Here is a 26,042-nt window from a genome sequence, read left to right on the forward strand (position 1 = left end):
GAGAGTCAGGTTTTTTTTTTGTTCTGTTGCTCAAGCTAAGAGTTTTTTGGAACTTTGAAAGCTGTTATCTACTGTCTCATTAAGTCATAATGGAGCTCTAAAAAATGGAACTCAAAACATCTTGGAAAAATCTAGCACTTCACTATACATTTACTACCATGAAGATATACTGCATTATAATCTTTTATTGACCCTGATCCCCCCCACCCCCCCAACTATTTTCCAGTAAACCTCATAAATGGATTTACTGCTTAATCTCTTTAGTGGTGTTTCTTAAAAAAAACCAAAAAACAAAAAAACCCATACTCCTTAAACTTTTAAAAATTGACTGAAGTGCCCAGTTGTGTGGCTGTCAGTGCACTTAACTAGTAGTACGGCCTGATGGTGCTGTGTCAGAAACTGATCTGACACAAGTGTCAAGTAATTCTGTTTCTGTCAGTGCGTTGTTTTTTTTTTTTTTTTTTTTTTCCTTCTGCAACCAGAAATATGCTTCATTGGTTTTCTAGTTTTGTTTCTTTCTGTGTGTTTTTTAAATGTAAAAAAGGAAGCTCAAGGCCTGCCAAACTGGTGTTGGCCTGATTTTATGGACATCTCTTAAAAACCTAATGTTTTGTAAGCACAGAAGGTCTTTCTGAATGTATACTGGGAGTACACTTAGTTGGCCCTTCAAGATTAGTCATTTTGCAGAAATACCTTTGATATGGCGGTTTATTTTTATTTTAACCACGTTTTCAGTGCTTTTTTCTTTTGTGGAAGCTGAGGAGGTCGCATTGTTAAAATGTTACATCCCTACAAACTTGACATCAGGTATCCTCTACATTGTTCAGTTAATGCGGTCTATTTTCTTTTTTAGCTTGCTTTTGAGCAATATTGAGGTTTTAAATTTTTCTGTAATACCATTTCATATTGTGCAAAATTGTATGTCTTTTCAGGCCTTGCATCAAATGTCTTAAGTTTTAATACTGTTCTCATTTTTAAGCAAGTACCAGTCCAATTTACCAAGTGGCCTAGAACTAGAACATGCCAAATTTGCTATAGATCAGGTGGATTAGTATTTGGTTTGCTATTTCACGGGTTTATAAAGATGCTAGAACAGAAACAACTGTGAATTAAAGCCTACTACTGGGCATGGAAAAAAACTAATAGGACTAGGAAGCCTGCAAAATAAAGCAGATTTGAAAGAAACGGAGATGGGCAGCAATTCTATGAATCCCTTTTTTTACTTCCAGTCCTTTCAGGGCCAGACAGCGTGTCTTGTATCTTTTCACTGTCTCTCTGGCAGATACTGGAGAGGCAGCAGTTTGATGGTACAGCAAAGCTCACAAGTAGGTCTCCAGTGAGTCCTTTCCTTCTCACAAGTGCCTCAGTTAGGAAACGTAGACTAGTAGTATGTCTGGTCATGGATCTTCAAGATAACTTTTTTTTTATCACTTTTCTTTTTTTTTTTCCCCCCCAACTTCCTTGTCCGCCTTCATTTTCAAATCTTCCGCTTCCAATATATTTCCATTGGAAGGTAGAATTTCTTGTACAGGTCTACAGTTCTGGAATACATTTCTTTTCTTATTCCTACCCCTAACTCCAAAGAAGGAGAGTTTGTCTCTGACAGTCGTTAATATCAGCAGTGTCTTTGGTAATCTTAGTTTCAGTCATCTGGGTTATATATACCTTTATGCAGATATTGATTTGTAAGACCTTTATTTTTACATCTGGATACCTCTGACGTGTCACATGGCATTGCTTCTGGCAAAGCCCTTTAGTCTAGTGACAGTGATAGCTGATTTAAGAAGGCAGGAAGTTAATTTTTTTTCCTGTCTAGATGATTGCTTGGGACAAGGTAGGTCATCGCAGTAAGTGACTCTGTGTCTCCCAGTGCCTCTGAATTTCTTTGACTTGAGGAGCAAGGAGAAACGTAGTAGTTTTCCGTTCTCCTAGAAATGTGTGCTTAGAACACATACACATTTGGTAGATTTTTTTTGTCTTGATCAGTGAAAAAATTGGGGATTGTCATCTGCATTGGGTCTGCAGGGAAATGCAGACATTTAGGAATAGATGGTGTTTTTAATTTTACTAAAAATCATTTTTTCATGGCTGCCAAACTGAGGAGGAGAAAGTGTCATATGGGGTTTGAGTGGTGCTGCACAAAAACCCAAAGAATATGCTATGAAAACTTACCAGGTTGCCCGAGGTTTTTATCTATAGACAGGAGTATCAAAAAACGTGGAAAGTACTATGCTATCTTTAGGAAAGAAAAGATGGGTAGAACATTTCCATGACAACCACCACAGATTTTTCACTAGAAGTAGCATTGATTTTGATAGTGCAGAGAAGAGCCAGGGCCTACTGTTTGCTATGAAGAAATTACCATGGGTGAATTTAAAGTGCCCATTGGAAGATTTTCAGTTAAGCCACAACAAAGCTGCTGAAGATGAGTGAGGCAATTTGAAGTTGTTTTGCTCCTGTGGTTTAGTCTGGGCGAAAGGCTACATCCTGAAAAATAGGAGAGCGAGCTATATGGCAAACAATCCTTGAATTACTGTAACAACTAACATAGGATTGTTATATTTTCAGTCCTGAAAAAATAATTTGTATGCTCACACTGAATAGGTCTAAAGATGCTAACAGTAGATGCGGGCTAGATGAAATCCTGGGTGTGATCATTGAATTATTCACCAGTAGTTGGGGAACCAGTAAAAGAATGATGAAGAAAGAATTGATTTTTAGATATTGAGGAAATTACAAAAGCTGCTTTTAGAAAATAACTTTGGATTTAGTAGTTATACAGGTTAGATAAAGGAGGTGTGTAAAATGGCTATGTGGTAGAATTTTAGTTTACTACCAATGAGGGACTACTATGAAATAAATTATTGAACTCATTATTAGTTGAATTGGTAACTTTTCAATAGTGAAGGGAGCTTAACTTTTTCAAAACCTTTGATAGAAGAAACTGTCTTCCCAGTTATTTGGTGGTAGGAATTTGTAGGAAGGCTTTACTCCCAGGTGAAACACAATACACTTTTTAAAGGATTTTAAGTGTACAGATTACTCAGAAAATAGAAGAAGGGGTTAGTCAGCAGAGTGAGCTGTCTTGAAAGTCAGAAATGAGAATAGCCAAAAGTTGCAGCAAAAGCTTGTGAAAGGGTGTAATAAATAGAGGATAATTCTTGTGAAGCTGTTAGGTAGAGGGGTTGAGGGAGAGTCAGAGAATTCAAGTAAGTCCTGTGCCTGTATTTTCAGTGAATGAAACGATGTTGTAAAGTACAATGGGAGAGGTCTGATAGAGCTCTGAGATGAAAATGAAAATTATTACCTTAAAGTCAGAAGCAAAATTAATTGAAAGAAATACACAAGTTGGGAGATGAGGGAAAAATAGGTAAATAAGTGCAATAAGGAAGAATACTCTAAGGAAACTTGCTGATGATGAAGTTGGATGGTGTCATTGATGTTTAGAAACACTGGAACATTGTACGGAGGGGCAGCATAATAGAAACGAGATGAAATTTGGTATTAAGAAATGAAGATGTTCCTTGTCAAGGATTTCTGTAAATTAAGAGCTTTTAGGGATTAAAAGTGAAGCTGTGAAATGACTACAGGAGCTACCAAAAGTCCTGAAAACCCAAATGAAGGCAATTATAATCATGTGAGTTTGAGGAGACATGTTTCAGACAAAAAATGGGAAATTATTAATAATGTCACAGAAGACCTGAGATCTTACCTGGGCTGTTGTGTATTCCCATGTTTGTTCATGTTCAAGGGCAGGTGGACTAGAGTGGCTGCAAAGCAGTTTTCCTGTTAGACATGTCCTTTTAGCTCATGGTTGTCCATCTGGTGTTTGAGTTAATTTTACTAATTCTATAAAATATATCAAATATTTCTTTCAAAATCTTTTAGAAACAAAAAAAAATTTTGTACTCTGAGTATTTGTTAGCCTGAACTTCTTTTTACAGAGCTTCCTCAAAGAGTTTGCATGTTTAATACAAAGGTAGTAGACACTTAAACTAAAAATGTGAAGAAAATGTTACTGCCAAGCATGTTGCAAAAAACATGGACAGTTTAAGCTCAAGACACCTGAAGCAGCACAGGAAAAAAGGGGTCTCTAAGCTTTTAAGAATGATGTAGGGAACTTCTGGTGTTCTGAAAGTTATTTTTTTGTCAGGCCTTTACTTAAAAAAAAAAAAAAAAAGCCATTTCAGGAAGAGCCTTTACAGAAGAACTAGGCTGCTGAATTACTTACGTATATGCTCACGTTTTTATGTTGCATTCAGTGCAATCTGTGACTGACTGATCTTGAATACAGTAGTTTTGTGTCCCTTAACAGTTTTTAAAAATCTCAGTTAGCAGAATACAGAAATGCTTGAAGTGATGCCCAAAATGTCTTCTGTGAAAGTCAGTTCTGATCATCAGAATTCTTACAAACCATTGTCAGGTAGCAGCAACTTAAAAAGAAGCTGTAATAAGAAGCACGTTTGGGTATCCTCTTTTTAATCTCTTAAAACTCTTTGTGCTAACTGAAAGAAGAGGAGGTTAGAGGAGACTTGATTATACATTTGATGTATTTTAAGTAGGAAACCTAAGCTGTTGAGAATCTGTATACACTCGTGTTGCTCAATTTTAAAGTAAAAAGTACGCAGGAGTTAATTTATCACCTGGTCATTCTGTTCTTAAGAAGTTTGAGATAGGTAGCATACTTAATACAATACGTTAGGGTGTTTGAAAGAGACCTTTTAAAGCCCTGTAGAGTACTTTTGTATGGCATAGTTTCCTACATTTTGTATTACAGAGTTGCAGGTATTTGCAACATATTGGAGATTCTGCATCTGTATGAAGACGCATGGAAATACCAAGATGTTTAGAATTTGGTTCCCAATTTTTTTTGTATTTAAAGGGGGGATGTAAGGAAAGAAATAGCAGCAGAATGGAGCATTAGGAGTAGAGACCTGATCCACAGCCCATTGATTTAAGGGGGGCATGGTCATTCTGCACAGTTTCATAGGTATTGTTTCATGCTAAGTAACTCCAAAGTGCAGCATTGTACATGTGAAGATCATCACGAGTAGCTATAAATGCTGATCCACTGAGTTACGTAAGAGAGACAGTACTTGGAAATCATAGACTGAGAAAAGGCCCCTCTGCATAAACATTGGCAGGATTAGAGGCTGGGGGTGGGGAGGAGGGGAAGAAAAGCTCTGCTTTCTTTGCAGGAGGGAGCATTTTCAGTGGTTAAACCATCCTCACCTAGAACTTCGCTCTCCATTTAATTTCTCTTGTAGGCCTTGTCTGTATAGAAAGAACACAGGATTGTGTTGAATTAACTTAAAATGTTGATTTGCAGTGCAAAAAAGCCCCTGTACTGACTTGCAAAGTGAATTAAACTAAAAAGCAGCAAAGACCCCTTCAATTCTGAGTGAAGTCAGGGGGATGTAATTAGTTAGCTAAACATTAAGATTTATTAGTGCAGTTTTGTTTTTAGCCCAGGTTGTATACTCTGCCTTATAGATCTCAGTTTTTCCTTAATAAAATTTATCACTTATTCATGCCTTGCAGCCTCAGAGAGTAAAATAAAAGTTTGTTGGTGTGATGTGAAGAGCTGGCACACTGAAGTGACAATTCTATAAAGCAAGATTTCACACCTTCTAAGTTATTGGAAGTTAGGTGATGGAATATAGGGGGCAGTGGCTGGAAGTGCCTGGCTACAGAGATTAAGAGATGGAGACAGAATATAAAATTATATGTTATTGAAGAGTAATTATTTTCTGTCTTCTCTTTTTAATTGCATTGTAAAGGAATCATGACGACCTCAGGAAAAGAGAATTTCCGACTGAAGAGCTACAAGAACAAATCTCTAAACCCTGATGAAATGCGTCGCAGGCGGGAGGAAGAGGGTCTTCAGCTACGGAAGCAAAAGAGAGAGGAACAGGTACCGTACTACAGTTGCAATAACTGTAACCAGTCCTTAAACAGTCTTGTCTTGCAGTGTCTGTAGCTCTTTGCTTCTCCCAAGCCCCTTCTTAGTTGTTCTTGCTCTGCCAAATTCATAGACAGTCAGTCTGAAATCAGTCACTTGCAGACTTTACTGCCTCTTCTGCAGCTTTACAAAACTTAAGAGTGAGTGCTCCTCGTTCGTTCAAGTGTAAGATTGGCCAGAGCAGCTTAAAAATCATTTGAACAAAGCTGTCTGACCTTGCACTGAAGATGACTGAGGAACTCCTGCTTTGTTTTTTGTTTATATTAGAGTTTTTTGTTTGTTTGTTTTGCTACCTGAGTTGTGGATCTAATCTCTGTTCAAAGAGTGGCAAGCTGGGGTGAAATGGAAGGAAACATTTTATTCAGAATAGGAGGAGGAGGAGAAGGTCTGACCAAGTCCTTATAAGTTGCAGTAATGATTTTCTTGACAAAAGAAATAATTTGTTGACCTGATTCTTCTCAGTTTTCTGTCTTTAAGTTACAGAAGTTCATGCTAGAAGTGGATTTAGTATATGTTGTAAGCAAAATGATTGAGAAAAATGCTTGGAAACAAAGCTTCTCTACTTGCTCATGTATTGCTAGTTCTTACTGCTTCATTCACATTGAAAAGTGGCAGATGCTCTGCAGGTTTAATCAGGAAACAGCAGCAATGACAAGACATGATGAAAACCATCTTCTGATAAAACCAGGTAGCACTGAACAGTTCTTCCATTTGTTCTTAGTTGTGTTCATTGGAAGCTTTAAGGGATTGGTTCAATTTCAAACAAAGTTATAATAAAGTCTTTTTTTCATCAATGTTGAGGTTTCTGGAGTTGGAATGAAGACAGTAATATGCTTGTGTTTGGAATGTTAGGTCATGTCTGGAATCTGTTCTGTTTAACATAATTTTCACGGTGCCAATACCACATGCTTTCAAGGAAAGGCAGGGGAGAGTTCTGAGGGGGAATTGCGATACTTCTTGTTGATTTAGCTCAGTATTTGCAGGTAGCATTTTCAGACTACTGGTAGCACAGAATGCCATCGGTCTTATTTGTAAAGCTGTTACTAAATTAGGAAAATGAGTCATCTTCTGTCTCATCTGTGCCTCTGCCTTCCCTTGGACTCGGATTACCACAGGTTGCCCAAATAAACCGTGTGGCAGTATTTCCTTCCTGTTAAGGAAGATTGTTAGTCCTAAGTGGACTAGCAGTGAGGCAGAAGTGGAGTTGCAAGCAGAGTCTGCAGCTCTACAATTTCAGACCTTGTACAGGTACTTCTCTTATGTATTTGGCACATAGCTCATTGAAATTTGTTTAAATTCCCTGTTTTTTGGGGTTTTGTGTGTGGTGTGTGTTTTTATTAAGCTGAACAACCCCACAAAACCAACTTCAGGCCTCTGAATTTTCACATAACTTGGCAATGTAAAAAATTTTGGTTGTATTTGAGCACATGATTGTTGAACTTGAGTGGGCACTTCATACAGTAGCTTAGAAGGAATAGCATTGCATAAGGATGCATGTCACTGACCTAGGGTTGCTATAGACTTAGCAGTTTTGCATACCATTTCCTCCCCATCTTTTCTGAAGAGAAGAGTAGCAGCAGTCTCTGTCAGGGCTCTGTCTTGCCTGTCTGCAGTGGTGTAAATGTGACATGGCTCAATGCTGGAGTCTTACTTCCTGAACTCAACAGGCCAAGCAGCACTCCCAAAGCCATCTTTTCATTGCTAATGTTTCTTCCAGTGAGACAGTTGGAAGGGGAGAAGCCGTAGCCTCTCTAGTTCTCTTCATGACATCTCAAACTGGGTACCTTCTCTAAGTGATAGCAACCACTGTTCATCCCAGTATAATTTCAGTCCCATGTGATCATCCTCCAAAGTCCTCTCTTTGCCACCGTAACTCAATTATCCTAGCCTCTGCAGGTGTTCTACAAAGATGTGTTATACACAGCAAGTTTTCAGGTCTTTGAGCCCCAGCATCCTCTGCAAGAAAGCAATTGTCTGGAAGCTAGAGATAGCTCCTAGATGGAGAGGGACAGTGAAGAAGAGAAGGGAATATCAGTGAGAATTTTTCTGAAATGTTGAGAACCAATGTTCTAGCACATTGCTGTTTTCATTTACTCCGTGACTAAACTTTCTCCATTTACAGTCAGGAGGAGTCCTGTAGCCAGTATACTAGCTTCTTTCAGGTGATAGCATATGTCATTTTTATTGTAGCCTAACATGACATGCCGTGTGTATATTGGCTATATAATATATATTAAATGCTTTCTCTCTTTAGTTGTTTAAACGCCGAAATGTTGCAACAGCTGAGGAAGAGGCAGAGGAGGAAGTGATGTCAGATGGTGGCTTCCATGAGGCTCAGATGAACAACATGGAGATGACTTCTGTAAGTGATGAGAAAGGAACAGTGTTGTTTGAAACTGGGCAGGCCTGTTGTGCAGTGACTTGAGGGGAATGGAATTCCAGAAGAATGTGAAAAATGTCATTTAAAGAGCTTGTGGACAGCTCTTAAACACATGTCTTGGTAACTGCCCTGAAACAGATTACATGAGAGAAGAATATTATGGATAGAGTGAATGGTTGCTCAGTTGATGTGCTTTCAAGAAATTAAATAAAATGTCATTGTTCCAGGCAGGCTGATTACTTCCTGGTTTTGTTGTTCACCATTATGGGTGATTTTATCAACTGTTGCACAGAGTTGGTGGGGTTTTTTAATCTGAAATCCATAATGCTTGAAACATGAAAATACAAACCAGGCAATATGTTATTGCAATTTACGAAGTAAAAAGGGGTTCAGTGGAATCTTTGTTAGTAGACTTTCAAGTGGCACCATTTTTAGCCAGGGTGTTGGAAACACAGCTAGACCTAGTTTATCTATCTGCATGTGTCCTTAAACTCCTTTCTAAGACGAAATTTCATCCTACAGAAAAAACTTTTAGTGGAAATTAGACTTTTCTGCTTTCTCCCTGTTTCTTTACTACAGTCTTCTTCCTGGAAAGTAAAATGGTAAGGGGGTCAGGCTGTAACGGAGAGGATTAAGGAAAGTGCAGTCCTCACTTAAAAGCCTGGCCACTGACCTTCACACTTGTGTCTGTATTCAGATTCTGCAAATGATATTTTCATAGAAATCAGGCTGGGGTTGGTTTCTGTTGATGGTTATACCAGCCTTGAAAATTACTGAGAAACAGAGAAATGCCTACAAACGATGTGGTAGATCACTAATAGACTATGTTGTTTTACTCTTCAAGATAGTCTTTAAATGTCAGACAAGTCCTAAATACCATTTAATCATTTGTGTGGAAGCTTATATGAAATAAGTAGATAGCAAAAAGTACGGAAAGGAGCCTATCTAATTGAGATAGATACTACCTTTATACAGTTTACTACTTTTAAATATCATTAATTTCAGGGTCTTAACAGTTGGAGCTGTTAGCTGTCTCAGACAAAGCTTAAGTATTCCCAGCACTGTTGTCCGTCTCCCTATCTATCTAAGGGTTTGGAGCAGACGTATTAAGGATTTAGGTCAGAAGAAGTGGAAGAAAAAAATCTGACTTTCTTTATGCTTCTTTACATGGGTTTACACATGTGATGAGCAGAATGACAGATTTTACCTGGCATAAGAAAGGTTCCTGATTTAATTTAGCCATATTAGTGTAAACCATCAGTATTACGGAAAATTTAATACTCTTACTTGATTATGATGACAAGCATGAGGTTTGTCAGCTCTTCTAAAAATGACAGGTGCTGCACATTTTGGTGTAAGGGAATGTGTCAAAATGCACACATTACAGCAATCTAAACAATAGCATAATCAAAGTGGTGTTCTTGCATAACAGTAATTGCTATTCCAGTTCAAACTACCTTTTGTTGAAGCTGACAATTTTACATTTATTTTGGAGGACGGGAGATAGAAAAAAAGGGGAGAGAATACCAGTGAGAGATTCTGAAGAGTAATTTTCTTGCCATATCTTAAGTAAAATTTTAATTTTGGCTTCCAGAAAAGAAAGACTACACTTAAGAATGGTGCTGCTTATGTAGATGTTCGTGTATGATGACTCATTTGTTGTCCATAATGGTCTTAGCTAGGTTTTAACTCAATAGGAGATAAACTTGAAACTGGTTTAGCAAATGTTGTAACTTTTTTACCTCTAATCTCAGATTTTGTTTTCCCTCTTGCTCTCTATCACTCTCATTCTGTCTCCCCGACCTGAATCCTAGAGTGCAGTCATCACCTCTGATATGATTGAGATGATTTTCTCCAATAGTCCAGAACAGCAGCTTTCAGCCACCCAGAAGTTCCGAAAGCTTCTTTCTAAAGGTAAGGGCTGAAATTACTTGGAGAAAAATGTAGAAGCGTCTCTGGCATATGTTTTTACTTTGCTAGCGATAAAGATTGAATGTCATACAGAAGTTTCTGGATGAAGCTCTGTTTTGCAAAATGTCAGCTAGATGTATGTCATAGTTGCTTCTTTCCTTGAGATCTTTATAACTACTAAGTGATGCAGGCAGATGTAATGTCTACTCTTGAATGTAAGTTTAACTATTGTAGGCAGTGTCTCTATGGCTCAAATATGCAGATATACCAAAGTTTCTCTGCATGTGTGCATGCCAGAGCAACTTCAGAGAACTGCTGGTGTTGGTCTGCCTAAATTACTTAGTGCATTAGTGTTTTGAATCATGTTACCTTATTACCTAAAAATTCAAGCTGGAATTGTCTTATGGTGACAGATAGGAATCCATTGCCTTTTAGTTAAGGTGAAGTGGTACTGTAGAAAAAGAACACTCTCAGAAAAGAGCAGTCAGTATGTCATTGGATATTATTTTGATTCAGTAATTTGAGAATTTCCCTAAAAAAAAATGAATGTACGTAACTTTGTTTTTTATTTTAAATAGAACCAAATCCCCCAATAGATGAAGTCATAAGCACACCAGGAGTGGTGGCCAGGTTTGTGGAGTTCCTCAAACGAAAAGAAAACTGTACATTACAGGTATACAAATATAAATATATCTATCTTCCTGTATTATGAAGGTATTTGGTGACGCAAATTAGGTACGAAGAAAAATCAGTGATTTGTTAAATCAGCTGTACTTTCTCTCTTTTTCTTCACAAGGTTAAAATATCTATTTTATCTTCAGGGTTTCTAGCAAGACCGCTGGGGATGGGAGAGAGAGACACGTCTGAGTTGTGTGGTTGCTAGGATGGGGTCTCTGCAGTTTGTCACTTTGTAGTGTAACAAAAACAGAGTTTGAAATTTGGACCTCAATAGATGAAAAGCTATTAAACTCAACTTTAGTGTTTGTCTTTTTTGTACGAATTGAAGACAGTTTTAAATATTTAGAATTAGGACTTAAATTTTTGATTAAATTTATAAAAAGCTTAGAATTAGAACTACAATCCATAATGATAAGCATAGAAACCTTGAAACTTAATTGCTTTGTTTTGAAGAACTAAATTATGTCTGCTACAGTGGTGGTTCTTGGAGCTTTGTGTCATTTCCAGCTGTCCTTTTTTCTGGTCAGAGCTCCTTCTGCTGGGCTAGTACAAAATGAAAGAAAACTAATTATGTAGTAAAAGAAAAAAAAATTTAACGATTAAATACAATATATAGATTAGAATCAATGTTCTTTCAAAATGCATAAGGCAACAAATTTGTTAATGCCATGTGAAATCCAAATTTTGGTGACTGGAGATATGCAAAAAAATTGATACTTTTTTCTTACACATTAGAGAGAAGGTATCATTCATAGCAATTACTTTTCAAATTGATATCCACAGAATTCCAAAGGTCTGTTAGCTACCATTGTGGAATCTGTGGACAGTAGCTAAGAGTATGTATTAGATTTAAGCCAGTTTATTGGTTTGCAACTCCAGTGGAAAGTTTGTAAGTGATCTGATATTAAAAAAATGCCATGCTTTTCATTAATTACAGGGCTCTAGCATGGAAGCCTAAGACAGGCAGATAAAGGGAAACAAGCTCCTAATATTTGAAGGACATACTTGAATAGTAAGGGAAAATAAGGGCTGAGAATACTTCATCCAATGCAGATACATCTCTAGTTTAAAAAACTTCAAAAGCAATCATAGACAGAGTCAAATTCTCATGGCCTTACTGATGTAACATGTATTGTATTGATTTTTACATGGAAAGAGCAAAAATCGAAGTTGAAACTTACTCGGCACTGGTGAGGCCACACCTTGAATACTGTGTTCAGTTTTGGGCCCCTCACTACAAGAAGGACGTTGAGGTGCTAGAGTGTGTCCAGAGAAGGGCAACAAAGCTGGTGAGGGGTCTGGAGCACAAGTCTTATGAGGAGTGACTGAGGGAACTGGGTTGGTTCAGTCTGGAGAAGAGGAGGCTGAGGGGAGACCTTATCGTTCTCTACAACTACCTGAAAGAGAGTTGTGGCGACATGGGTGTTGGTCTCTTCTCCCAAGTAACTAGTGAGGAGAGGAAATGGCCTCAAGTTGCGCCAGGGGAGGTTTAGATTGGATATTAGGAAAAATTTCTTCACCGAGAGGGTGGTCAAGCATTGGAACAGGCTGCCCAGGGAGGTGGTGGGTCACCATCTCTGGAAGTGTTCAAAAAATGTGTGGATATGGCGCTTTGGGACATTGTTTAGGGGGCATGGTGGTGTTGGGTTAACGGTTGGACTTGATGATCTTGAAGGTCCTTTCCAACCTTAATGATTCTGTGATTCCAAGCTTGTCCTAAAGAGTTTGTAACAAAGCATTGAAAATACAAACCAGAGTACATTGCTCTTGATATTCCATTCCAACAGGTTAATTTTCCTTTATCTTGCCAAATCTGTCTGCCTGCTTGGGAGTTCAGGATCTGCAGGTAGAACTTTTTGCTGTGATAACTTAGGAAGTTCCTCTTGACCTCACTTTTTAATATTTGTTTTTACTCTGTCAGTATTTCCAAAATTGTTCCTTAGCACAGGCATAGATTTTGGGTTTGCCATTCTAGGCATTCCTGACTGTAGCCTAGCTGTAGGAGGAAAGGATTTTCAACTTGTTCTGGAAACACTGAAGGTTTTTTTTTTTTTGCTCAGATACTATAGGTGCTTGTATGGTGGATTGAATATGGAAACTCTTCCACGCTGATGAACTTGGAACTTTATGTGACTTGATGCTCTGGTTTTCTTCTGTGTTTTCCATGGAATATCCAGTAAAAACTGGGCTTCGTGTATCAGTGGTAGGAAGGCCTAATTTGTCTGGAATTCCTCTGTCCAGTTTTTACTCAAGCGATTTCAAGACTTAAAAAAGCTCCCCTCATCTCCATGATCACTTACACCATAGGTTAACAAGTAAATTTGTGTCATGTGCAAAATCTTTTTGTTATGGACAGAGAAATCTTAAAAAAGAAAAATACCACACAGAGACCAAGATCATCCCTTGTATGAGGTCTTCTTCCTGTTAATTACCTTGATTTATCGTAAAGTGTTTTATCTTTCTGTCCTTTGCCGCTTGCATGTGGCTATTCCTTAGTTATGCATCCTGGAGCATCAGGTGTCCACAGTGGAGAACGAGGAGAGAAACTATCAGTCAGCTGACCTTTATGTAACTTATACCATCTGAAATGTTAAGTGATGCTCACACAAGGGCATCATCTAATTCGCCCTTGATTCTGGTTAGATGTTGGAAGAACTCAGTTTAACAGAACTTCATTCTACAAAAGATGGGGACATCTATGGTTAACTCACAATCAAAACTTATTTTATAAATATTTGAAGCAAAGTACAGATTTGAGAAAGAAGTACCTGCTATTTGGTCTTAAATTTGATTAATCTGTCTATACACAGTGTTTCTTCTCTGTGATGGGTATATGACTGGAGAGAGTGTGAGTCTGAGTTGTGACTAGTTCAGCCTTGTGGCATCCATTAGGAAGCCTAAGGGCAAGCTCTAAAATATGAGTAAGAAACCTCTGTGGTTGAAAGATGACTAATAATTCTGTCATACTGTATCACAAAACACTGGATATTCCCTTCAGAGGAAAGTAAAATTACGGGAAAGCAAATACATTTTATGTTGGCTTTAAGCTCTGGCCTGAATGTTTTGCTTCTAGTTCATTAATGATGAGTCGTGCAGTTTTGACATTGTGTTTCTACTTTATTGCAGCCCATGCTCTTTGTGTATTAGAACGGCGTATTTTGGAACAGTTTATTCTGATCGCATCTTAACCAGAAGATAATGTCTCCTTTAGTTGGTCAGGACGGCAGGAGTAATTGTGTTTTTAAAATAGATGTCTTTAATAATTAGTAGCACTTAAAAGCCTTACAAGCCTAGGCTTAATTGTTGAGTTCTTATTTCAGGCACATTTTAGGATTCTGTACATCTCCTTAGCAGGAGTTGCTTTTATGATTAAATCCTAAGTCTAAGTCCTTACTGCTCTTCAGGGATAGCTAGTCTTGGAAAGTATATCAGGATTTTCACTGGAATACTGCTGAGTCAACATCAGTTCAATGAAATTCATTAGTAGTGTCAAAATTGGTCATTTATAGCATACAACTTTCCATTTTTATTGTTTGTTATTTTTTGCCTTTTCACTCAACTTTTAGTAGTCTTTTCATTCTCAAGATTCTGAATGTATCTGGTAGGATTTTAATTTTGCTAGTGTAGCATAATAATTTTTGGACTGAAAAGCATGCAGAAATCTACCAAAATCTATATTTCTAGAATCTATATTTTCTGAGGTCTGTATCAGGTAGTGTTTAAATTCGCATTTCAGCTTAAAAAGTTAATGCTTTTGCAAGTTGAGATTAAAATAAAAAAGATTACAAAAACAGTTAAATCAAAAGATGCAAAGTGTTAATTCAGGATCTCAGTTTTGCTTCAAGTCTTGAATAAAAACATCATACACTAATAACTCTTGGCAGCAATACTGATCATTGGAGTTGGAGAGGAGTACTTTGCTGTAATTGCAGTAGTTCTACCATACTGTGATCACAAAGGTGTTTTTTTTTATTAAATCTTCTTTCCTGTTTGTTTTTTTTAATGGCTTTATATCCATCAAGTTTTGTCAAACAATGTTGATAGTGTCTCTTTGTGCATCTTCAGGAATATCATTGCTGATTCAGTGAATACAGGTGTCAGATGTTTTGTGGGAAGACTTATTTTTTGTGTACTGGTTCTTAGCCAGTAAGGAAAGGCAGTAGAACAGACCAAAGGTAATACAATTGCATAGCAAAATAAAATATTTGAAAAGCCACAGCAAACCAGATCTTGTTCTCGTAAGGAACTTCTGCAAATTTTGGTTTCAAGTGATATTGATAACTCTTAACTCTATGATCTGATTCTTACTTTGCAAAATGTCTGTGTTAATTAGTAATATTTCATGCTTTCCCTGCACCAAGTCTTTCTGTCTTTTAAAGACACTTAAGTCTTCATTTTTGGTGTGGCACAGAAAGCTCCTAGTAAACTTTCTTTTGTATTTTGTTTTCCAGTTTGAAGCTGCATGGGTGCTGACAAATATTGCATCAGGAAATTCCCTTCAGACTCGAATAGTGATCCAAGCAGGAGCCGTCCCCATCTTCATAGAGCTGCTTAGTTCAGAGTTTGAAGATGTACAGGAACAGGTAAAGATTAAGAATGGTGATGGGGTATTTCTTCTGTGTGTATGTGTGGTGGTTTGGTGGTATTTGGTTTTAGTTTTTGTTTGTTTTATTTGTTTGGGTTGTGGTTTTTTGGGTGGGTTTTTTTTTTTTCCTTTCCCCAGAAAGGAACAAGACTATCCTGTAAGAAAGCCTTTAGAGGAAATGTAGTTTTTGGCAGTTTTGCACAACTGTTCCTTTCTACCTAGTATGTGTTAAGATATCTAAGCAAGTATTGTATTTTTCTTTTTCTGGAAATGATACATTTAACCACAGCTAATTGGGTAATGCTTTTTGATCTCTAGTGGGTTACTATTTTTCTGTGTATTGAGGAATTCAAGAAGCCTTGTTTAAAAAATCGCTTTAGAGATGGAAAGTTCATGCTTGTTTCTCATGAAGATAAAGCATGAGCGGAAATTATAGTTTGTTCTCTACAGAGAAAATTATAGTTTGTTCTCTATGTTCCTCACAGAGTAGATTAATATTTTTAAGGCCCAAAGGGATCAGTATAAAGCACAGACCAAACATTTGACTCAGTAATTTCCTCATGAGGTCCATAACTTGTGTTTGAGCAAGGATGTATTTCAGACATATAATCTTGCTTTGAAGACTTAGGATGATGAAATATTAATCATGTTAACAAATAGGTTTTCACTTAATCTTAATCCTAACTTGAAATTATCTGCCTTTACTGTACAAATTTGACTAGCTTTGGGTCCAGTTTTTGTTTCATTGTCTACTCAATTAGTAAGCTCTCAGTTTTTTCCTTTAGCTATTTACAGATCATGGCCTAAGATTTTTCTTGAGCAAATGAAATTAAGCTCTGAATCCTCATTGTAACGGTATTTCTGTGGTGGTTGGTTTGTTTTTTGGTGACCTTTTTCTGAACGTTTCTTTGTTTCAATATCTTACTGTTGTGGTGAAATTACAAGCACTGGCTATTCCAGTAGCACTCTTCCAGCAATACTGTTTGCAGCGATAGTACCTCATTTTCATTTCTACTTGGTGCTTTGGTGTGTAAATATCCAAGATGTCTTTGTGGACTCTGTGCCACAGAAGCTGGCTGCAAGCTCAGGTTAAGCTGATTATCCAATATGATCCATTGTTCTTTTCAGAATCACTGACTACCAGGGTTCAGTTCTCCATCCTGTAAGTGTGACCTCTATTCTCTGTTCCTGGATGTCTGACCTTGCATTTGGCTGTATTGAGATGCATGATTGGAGGAGTCCTGACTCATAAGCATTGGATCGCTTTGTGTAACTTGCCTCTCTTATAACTGGCTCAGATGTACCACCTGTACTTAAGGTTGCCTTACATTTACCACAAGACAGACAGATTTTTTTTCTTTCCTCAGTTGCTTATAGCTTTCTAGTTCTTCCACTCTGCAACTTTCTATTTTCAATGGTCTGTTTCAGGCTGAATCATTTTGGAAAAGGTTTTTTGAAAGAAATTGGATTCAGGTGTTTGAGAAAATATTAAAAGAAATAAGTTTTTTTTTTTTTTTGTCCAATCTTTTTTAGCTTTCTTTGAGGAAATGAGTCTGTCTGTTCTAGAAACTAGAAATGGGATAGGGAGCTTGCCAAAATGGCAGATAAATGCTATGTTCTGCCCATGTGACAATTCATCCAGACTTAGCTATATGATACTTTTTAGAGTTTGTTTTTTGGGGGTTGAAATTCATGGCATTACTTTCAAAATTCAGCCATCACTTGTACAGTGCTGTTCTTGCAGAATGATTGGTGCTTTGAGTGCGGTAAGGGCTACTCCATCTTTTTGCTCCTAATGGTCTTATGTGCAAGAGCTAACTTGTTTTTTTTATTAGGTGGTTGTTATCATCCCTGCTGATGTTCAGAGAGCAGGTGGGAAGAGCGAACCTGTTAGAATGAGTTGTGCAGCCTTCAGCCTTAAGATGTGTGAATTAACAGAAGAGCTTAGGGGCCACAGTTAAGTAGTTTATCTGTCTCCTTCCCCCTCTGCCTCCTAATAAAATGCTAACATGTTAAAGTTCAGATTGCAGGCAGGCAGAGTGGGTTATAATTACTGGAAAACATTTTTCTATGTAATTCAGGTGCTGAATCGATCTCTCTGTTACCAGTAAGTCTCTAAATACCAGTTACAAATTGCTCTGTAGTAAGCTGTGCTAAAGAAGGAAAACATACCACTGCAAAGTGTTACTTACACCTTTTCACAGTGGGTTTCTGTGCTGCCAGTCTAGAGGTTGCAGCCGGGCTCACAGCTGAGCTTGCGTTTAATGCAGGCCAACATGAAAGCAATTCTGTTTGTTCCGACAGCTTTAAAAAACCCCAGACACTTCACCATAATACCTACTAAAACAAAGATTGAAAGCATTAAGCACTTAAATGTCAGCTCTTGTACTTCTGCATTAGTATTGGTACACAATTGCATAGTATTTTTCTGGATGACTCTCATCTCATTTAGTATATGTACAGATTGTTGCCCTGGTAACAAATCAGCAGGTAGTAAAGGAGGCTTTTATTTGTCACACTGTGGCCCTGTTTGTTAAAGTTGGAACACATCATAGTGAATGAAGGAGAGAAAAGGCAACAGATTCTTATGATTAAGGGAATTGCAGGATAAATGTATCTATTGCCTAGTGTCTGATGCTGGACAGTTTGATTATATCAGTTTTCAGTAAGTAGATACTAGTTCTGTGTTTTTTGAATGCTCAAACTGAAATATTTGCGTTTTGTTTTGTAGTTGAGGACAACTCAACACTTCTGCAAGTGAATTTTGTAGTTAGGGCTGTGTTTTGAACAGATCTGGTCCTGGGCTTCTCAAACTGGATTTCTGAAACTTTCTCTCCTGTAAAATGATGATTCTTTTCTTCTCTCACAGTACTACTATGAAGATTATTTGCAAACAACTCTTGCTACACTGGCAACAAATGACAAAAATACAGGAAAGTACAGAAAATACATGTTCAGGGCAGATAGGCTAAAAGCTAGCCCTACAACCATATAGTAAAGGATGAAGAGAAAAAGAAATACTGAAGGCTGTGTTTAGTCAGCAATTCATTGTTCTGTTACTGAGGATAGTAATTCTGTAGAAGGAAATGTAAGTGGTAATACAATTTTGAATGTGTATCATCACGTAAATGAAAAAATTAATATTTAATATTATTTTAATTTGAATTACTGGCTAATCATTGTCCACTGTTTTTGTCTTAGAGTAAGTCAGTCTTACAGACTTACCACTGACTTTTATTTCAAACTTCCCTTATCAGTGGCTCAGGAACAGATACTAGTCATACCTTATCTGATCATGGTTTTCCCAACAGTTATCTTTCATATTTATAAGCCATTTTTAATCTAATGTGTTGCACTGTTTCTTTTGCGTATGCTAGTTTCTGAGTTTAGTGTGATTCTAAATCAGTGGTTTTATATAAGTCTGTGTGAGGGAATCTTTATAACTGTTTATTAAGCAACATGTATTTCAATGATACATCTTGTGTCTTTTTACAAGATTTGTTTCCCATTAAGCTATGCAGGCTGACATTTAATTACCCTACCATCCTTTAACTCTTTCATTGTTTGCATTGTGTATCAGTCTTTCTCAGGTTGTATGTCAGTAGTCAAACCAGTTGGCATCCATTTTTCCCTCCAAAGAAACAGAGTTTATTACAAAAGTTGTATTTCCATTATTTATGAAAAACACTTTGGCTACATCTCCCTTCCCCCCTCCTTCTAAAAATCAGTACACCAAAACCAGATTTAGTCAGTGGCATGTGTCCTAACCTTCTTCCACTTAGCACAAATTTTTCTTAAAAAAAAAAAAAAATCTAGAAACTTAGAAACGTCAGACTGAAATTACTTGTATTGAAGGACTCAATCAAAGCCCTTTAGACATGCTTAAAGTTGATCTAGCTGTAGTTTTTTCCTGAGTGCCTTGCTGAGGCATTTAAAACCCGGATGTCGACTTGGGTTTCCTTGATGAAGATTGAATTTCCCTCAAAAATGATGCAAGGCGTTATGCTCCCTATCTGAGATCATTGAAGTTGTCTCACAGTGACAGATATGTGTCATTGTGCTCTGCTGGACAGCTGGTGGCAGGAGCATCCCCAGCTGCTCTGTTCTCCTTTGGGAACCCTTGTGTTTTCAGCTAAAGCAAACAATGTGTTTTTCCCTCAGAATTTTTCCATTACTAGTTGTATTGCTGTTCCTTTTGGTAACTATTGTTTGGCAGAGGTGACCTGTGAGTGTCCTGTCCCAAGTTCTGTTTGGTGGCTTTTTGACAGGCATCAGCAGCCCTACTAACTAGATCTTAGTAATCAAAATCAGGAAAACCAGTTAATACGTTAGTATGAGCTACTTTCTCTGTTTGGGTGGATGACATGTGAGAAATAAAGAACTATGATCACCCCAGCCACTGAAAGAAAGGTATTTTCTGTGTTGGGGTATAGTAGAAGTCATCTCTGAGGAATTTGGCCTTCTGGTATCTTTCCTTGTGTCCACTTGTCACACTTGTATGTAAGCTCATCTTCACCGTCTTCGTCCCAACGTTAGATCCATTTCCCAAGTCAGTGGCCAAAAGTAGAGAAGGTGTTGATTCTCACTTCCTAATATTTCTTCTCCACCAAGAGGCATAGACTCTACACACTGTTGGTGGTTGGTTTAGCACTTGATTTAAATACCCAAAGGCCTAATGAAATGAAGGCTGAGCGCCTTCAGAATCTAGGGGAAAATGGAAGGTTGTCAGAAAGCACATGGATTATTCACAGAAGGCACCATATGACTCAGCAGTACTCTAGAAAACTTGAACTTTACTGTTATTACCTACTGAGGGTTGTCCAGCACTGCAGGAGAAAAGACTGGAGTTTAATGATGAGTAGAAGAAACTGGAGACCTGCAACAATCCCTAGTCCACCATTAGCAATAAATGGGAAAAAACAGATGCTGTCAATTGACAAGGCAACATTTGCATTTTCAATTTACACACAACTCTGCTACCCAAGGTGTTGGTTAAAAAGTCAGACCTTAAAATTACAGGTTCTTCTCAACTTCAGGTCTGGATGTATATATTGGAAAGTACTAAAATTGAATTTTTTAAAAAGTAAAATATTTTTTTGATTTAATAAACACTGAAATTTACTGGAATTAAATATACTTTTATCTCTGTAACTATCCAGAAAAGGTAAAAGTATTTGGGATGTGTAGAATGAAGCCAAAATATTAAGCAAGCCATTTGCATCCTGAGGAGTGCACAAAAGAAGCAATGGGAATCATTGAGCATTATTCAGACAAACCCTGAAGATACTTGTCATTGTTCACATGTCCTCTGTGGGAGCCATGATGAAGCTTTGTATTTATAGCAGTGTCTGACAAGAAGAGTTTAAACGAGCTTAACTTACGTTCCTCACTTATCTGAAGAGCTGAAATAATTCCTTAAGGAAAGACATCTTCATTGTTGAAGGAAACCGTGCATATTTTTTCTAAAGATACTTCAATTTCTTTGCATCTTGTGTACTATCAGTCATTAGCATTACAAGGATTTCTTGCAATATTCTCTCTTACCAGATCCTGTGATACCAGACTACTTGGACTTCTCTTGCTGTAAAAAAATCAAGAGCAGGAAAGCAGTAGAGATGCTGTTTGACTTCTCTGGTCAGACTTTTTGATGTGAGATTTGCTGTTGCAAAACCAGTCTGTCATTCAGGGTCAGAATGGATTCCTGGATTAAGTGATTACCACTGTTGCCAACCCTAAAAATAGATATTACTATAATGGCAGAAACAAAGTCCAGAGACAAGTGAAATACAGCTTCCAGGGGTGTTTTAACATGTGTAAGGGTGCCCAAGCAAGGAGATTGTATCTTCACACGAAGTTACCCACATGTTCAATAAAAGGAAATTATTGCAAATTCTAACTTTTTTTTCCCCTCTAAACATTTTTAAAAGATCCAAAAGTTTATTAGAACCAGCTGATACCTTTGATTCATTCCTCAGGCTTCTCATTGCTGCAGAAAAGCAAGCATGGCAGTGACCAACATGAGTGTGGCTTCTTACAGTTTTAATATGAGTGACATTTTGCTGGAAGTGGCATATGTTCTGTCTCTTAAGCTACATTTTTCCAGTAGGTACCTATTCAGTCTTGAGTCCATGAGGCTGTCAGATCCAAGGTTATACTTTTATTTCAGACAAATTGTTGTCACAACAGTTGTAAAATAACAAGAATTGGAATGAAAAGTAAGTTTTCTTGATGAAGATCAGTTTGGTGGGGCATTGCATAGTAAAGGCTGTGCTGTTTCACAGCAAAGGTCAGTATAGCCTGGTGCCCTGTTGCTGACTGTGGCTGACAGCGGAAGCCTGGAAAACAGCAGGAGAACAAAACATACTAATCCTTTCCTGGAATAGTCTCCTAGTCTCTTAACAATTTGCAGTTTAGGGACTTCAGCTCAATCAATCTGTAGTGTTACTGGTAATACAAAATAAAAAGACTCCTCCTCTATCAATATTTAGCAAGCTGACATCTGTATATACATTTTGTTAGCTGGTTTTAGCTGTATTAATTTTGCAAAGATTTGCTAGCAGTTTTGGGCCTCTAGAGTAGTTGGAGTCTGTTTTTTGAAGTAGCATCTTTTTGCCACCACAGAAATCAGTTGACATCATATTGATAATAAACTTACTTCACATTATCTCAGAATTTCCTTCAGGTTACAAATTTGGCTTATTCTGTTTTGGTTTTTTAGAGGAGTAATTTATTTCAAGTAGAGATACAGATTGAAAAACATGTTTATTTTGTGTGAGGAGCTTACATATGCTTAGTTGGAGAAATAGTTATTCACTGTAAGCCATTTTACGGTAAATAAATACATAGTCTTCAACTGAAGAGAAATTTGGGGAGGACATTCAACTGCCGTCTGTGATAAATAGGATTGTTTTTGTCCTGTATGTGCAGTATTGGAAGAATTTCCAGTGGTTGTGTAGACATTGTATGGGTCATATGAGCAGGTACGCGTATCTATTTGACATGACACTTAGCCCTCTGCTAATTTGAAATAGCAAATGTGATTTTCATAACTTTCTTGTGTGACAAAATATTGTCTGTAAATCACATAGAATTCATAAAATGGATTTTATACTTCATATTGACTACTTCCAATTTTTTTCAGTTATAGCTCTTATACTAGTGGACAGTGATACCAAGAACACCACTTGACCCAAACATATAAATAAAACCAAATCTCTTATTCTCATCATATTACAGAAGATTAATTTCTTACTTCTTTAATTATCTTCTGATATTTTACATCTTTTCTTCTCAAAATGAAGGGTTACAGTAGTACTGATGTCCCAGGGACAAAACATCTGTCCTCGCATTTTATCATGTATATGTCTTAATAGGCAACACTGGTTCTGTCTTGTGTAGTTTTCTCTTAAAAAATATATGCCAGTGCCTATCTGAACTCTTGATTCTGAATATTGGTCTATCTTTCATATAGATTCTCATTTTCATCTTAGTTGCTGTCAGCATTCTTAATATGACTGTGTAAACAACGCATGCTTTTATGGCTTCTTAGGAAATACTAATATGGGCTGTTCTACACAAACATTTTTGGGTAGATACAAACTTGCTTGACCTGTGCTATGAACATCTGGACTTGAACCAGGAGGAGTGTAGAATTAGTATGTTGCTAAGCCTGAGGAGATAAGCTCATCTCTTATATTGTGGACAGAGCAAGGTTATGTCTGCCTGCAAAGTCTTTGGAGACATACATGTTGGCTGTTTTGGTATTCCTATTAGATCTGTGTAATTATTCCTGAATCGTATTATCAGCTTGGGTGTATATACGTAATACTCAACCAGAATGCATTCCACTTCTGTACATTGTCCAGGATCTAACAGTAAGAACAGAGTATCTCCCACTCTAATACATACACTAAACTGGTTGTATTGTGAGAATAAAAGCAATTACTATTCTGTTTTTCATTGCAGGCAGTATGGGCTCTTGGCAACATTGCTGGAGACAGCACTATGTGCAGAGACTATGTATTGGACTGTAATATCCTGCCCCCTTTATTGCAGTAAGTCTGTTTTAATATATTTTCCAGAACTTTGCTTGAGTGTCTGATAAGACTGAAGTGTGTTTTTTGTCTTGAAGAATAATAATGATTTTTTTTATTGTGGACTAATAGGACTTTTTAAGGGGGGCTCCTGAACTACTTTTGCAATGGAGCTAAAATGGAAACATATTTTAGGAGCAGCTAAGCTAGAGCTATTTTATTCTACAGAGTAGGTGGTTGCCTGCTCTTACTATAGAGTCATAGAATAATTCAAGTTGAAAGGCACCCCTGGAGGTCATCTAGTCACACCCTTTCTTCATAGCAGATGAGATCAGATTAGATGGCTCAACTGCTTAATCAGTCAAATTTGGAACATCAGAGGTAGATTCTGTAACTACTTGGGGCAACCTGTTGCAGTATTTGGCCATGACATGGTGAAAAGCAGTCTTCTGATACCTAATCAGCATTTCCTGCAGTTTACCTTGTGACAGTTGCCTCTTGTTCTGTCACTAAGCACCTTTGAGAAGGATCTGGCTTCCTCTTTTCTGTATCCACCTGTTAAACTGTTGTAGGTACGAATTACATCTTCCCTTACACAGTCGTCTTCTAAGGCCAAACAAATCCAGGTCTCTAACCCTCCCATTGTGTGCTATTTTTCTAGTTTGCTAATTATCTTGATGGTCCTCTGCTGAAGGACCATGTTATTGCCAAAACAGCAACATCATCTTTTGTCATCATGTCCAAATTAGGATTACTCAGTCTCTGTCCTTTGCAAACTCTGTTTGCAGCACTGGAGTTCTCCAGTGCTCTCATGAAGACATTGGTATGGTGTGGGATGGCTATGAGAAAAAGAAACTCAGTTGTTATAGTTGTGGAAAAACTAGGTCTTGCCTTACTGCATTCCTTCTAGGCCAAAGAGCACTATGGGTAGTCATTTCTAAGCAGTCAGGAAAATGCCTTGTTTAGAGGCTTCACACTGTGTTTGAGGTAATTAACCAACTCCACAGACGTCTTTGTCAGTGCTAGGATTGATCTCGCATAGAAATGGATAGAGTGTGAAGAGCTGTCTCTGAAGAATAGCCATGAGCAGGTTAAAAGCTAATGGGTAAGAATTGGAGACCACAGCAACAAAGGGAACCTTGTGGTTGGTGTCTACTACAGGCCACCTGATCGAGGGGAGCCTATTGATGAAGCCTTCTTACTCCAGCTACAGGAGGCATCACGCTCGCAGGCTCCTGTCCTGCTAGGGGACTTCAACCACCCCAACATCTGCTGGGAAAGTAGCACAGCGAGCTGTAGGCAATCCAGCAGACTTAAGCCAGGTAATAGACAGCCCTACCAGAGGGGATGCGATACTGGACCTGTTGGTCACCAACATGTGAGCTAATTGGTGATGTCAAGATTGGAGGCAGCCTGGGTGGCAGTGTTCATGCACTGGTGGAGTTTGCAGTCCTGAGGGATATGGGGCAGGCAAAGAGTAAAGTCAGGACCCTGAATCTTAGGAAAATAAACTTCCAGCTCTTCAGGGAGTTAGTCAGTCGGACCCCCTGGGAAACTGCCCTCAGGGACAAGGGAGCACAAAGAGCTGGCAGATCTTTAAGGACACTTTCCATAGAGCACAAGAGCTCTCGATCCCCAAGTGTAAAAAGTCAGGAAAGGAAGGCAAGAGCCCAGCATGGCAAGAGACCTGCTGGGCAAACTAAAGGGCAAGAAGGAAATGCACAGGCAGTGGAAGCAGGGACAGGTATCCTGGGATGAGTACAGGGACACTGGCCAGTTGTGTAGGGATGGGGTTAGGAAGGCCAACGCACGGCTGGAGCTGAACTTGGCAAGGGATGCAGAGAATAAGAAGGACTTCTACAGGTATGTCAGCCAGAAAAGGAAGGTCGAAGAAAGCATACCCCTCTGAATGAGCAAGACTGGCAACAATGGATGAGGAGAAGGCTGAGTTACTCAACAATTTCTTTGCCTCAGTCTTCACTGGCACTCTATTTTCCCACACCTCTCAAGTGGATGGCCTGCAAGACAGGGACAGGAAGAGCAAAGTCCTTCCCACTGTAAGGGAAGATGAGGTTTGAAACCACCTGAGGAACCTGAACATGCACAAGTCTGTGGGACCTGACAAGATTCATCTCAGAGTCCTGAGGGAATTGGCTGATGTAGTTGCCAAGCCACTCTCCGTGATATTTGAAGTCATTGCAGTCAGGTGAAGTCCGTGGTGACTGGAAGAAGGGAAACATTGCACCCATTTTTAAAAAGGGTAGCAAGGAGGACCCTGGGAACTACCGACCTGTCAGCCTCACCTCTGTACCTGGGATGATCACGGAGAAAATCCTCCTAGAAGCTATGTTAAAGCATATGGAGGACAGGGAGGTGATTCAAGACAGCCAGCATGGCTTCACCAAGGGTAAGTCCTGCCTCATCAACTTAGTGGGCTTCTGTGATGGAGTGACCACATCAGTGGACAAGGGAAGAGCTACCAGTGTTGTCTAT

At 38.2% G+C, this 26,042-nt stretch overlaps 1 protein-coding gene across 1 annotated transcript in view; it reads left to right on the forward strand.

The window, feature by feature from the left end:
* Window positions 1–5,785: 5,785 nt before the first annotated feature.
* KPNA1 (karyopherin subunit alpha 1) overlaps window positions 5,786–26,042 on the forward strand; it is a gene marked incomplete at both ends in the record, with an annotated part of 39,867 nt that continues 19,610 nt past the window's right edge. Inside the window, 6 exons of the mRNA XM_082003125.1 lie at window positions 5,786–5,914; window positions 8,217–8,324; window positions 10,157–10,256; window positions 10,832–10,926; window positions 15,383–15,514; window positions 23,482–23,570. Of these exons, the coding sequence (XP_081859251.1) occupies window positions 5,786–5,914; window positions 8,217–8,324; window positions 10,157–10,256; window positions 10,832–10,926; window positions 15,383–15,514; window positions 23,482–23,570 (653 nt within the window). The remainder of the gene's footprint in view (window positions 5,915–8,216; window positions 8,325–10,156; window positions 10,257–10,831; window positions 10,927–15,382; window positions 15,515–23,481; window positions 23,571–26,042) is intronic.

This window comes from Phaethon aethereus (genome assembly GCF_964289735.1).
Source record: "Phaethon aethereus genome assembly, chromosome: 1".
Lineage (NCBI taxonomy): Eukaryota > Metazoa > Chordata > Aves > Phaethontiformes > Phaethontidae > Phaethon > Phaethon aethereus.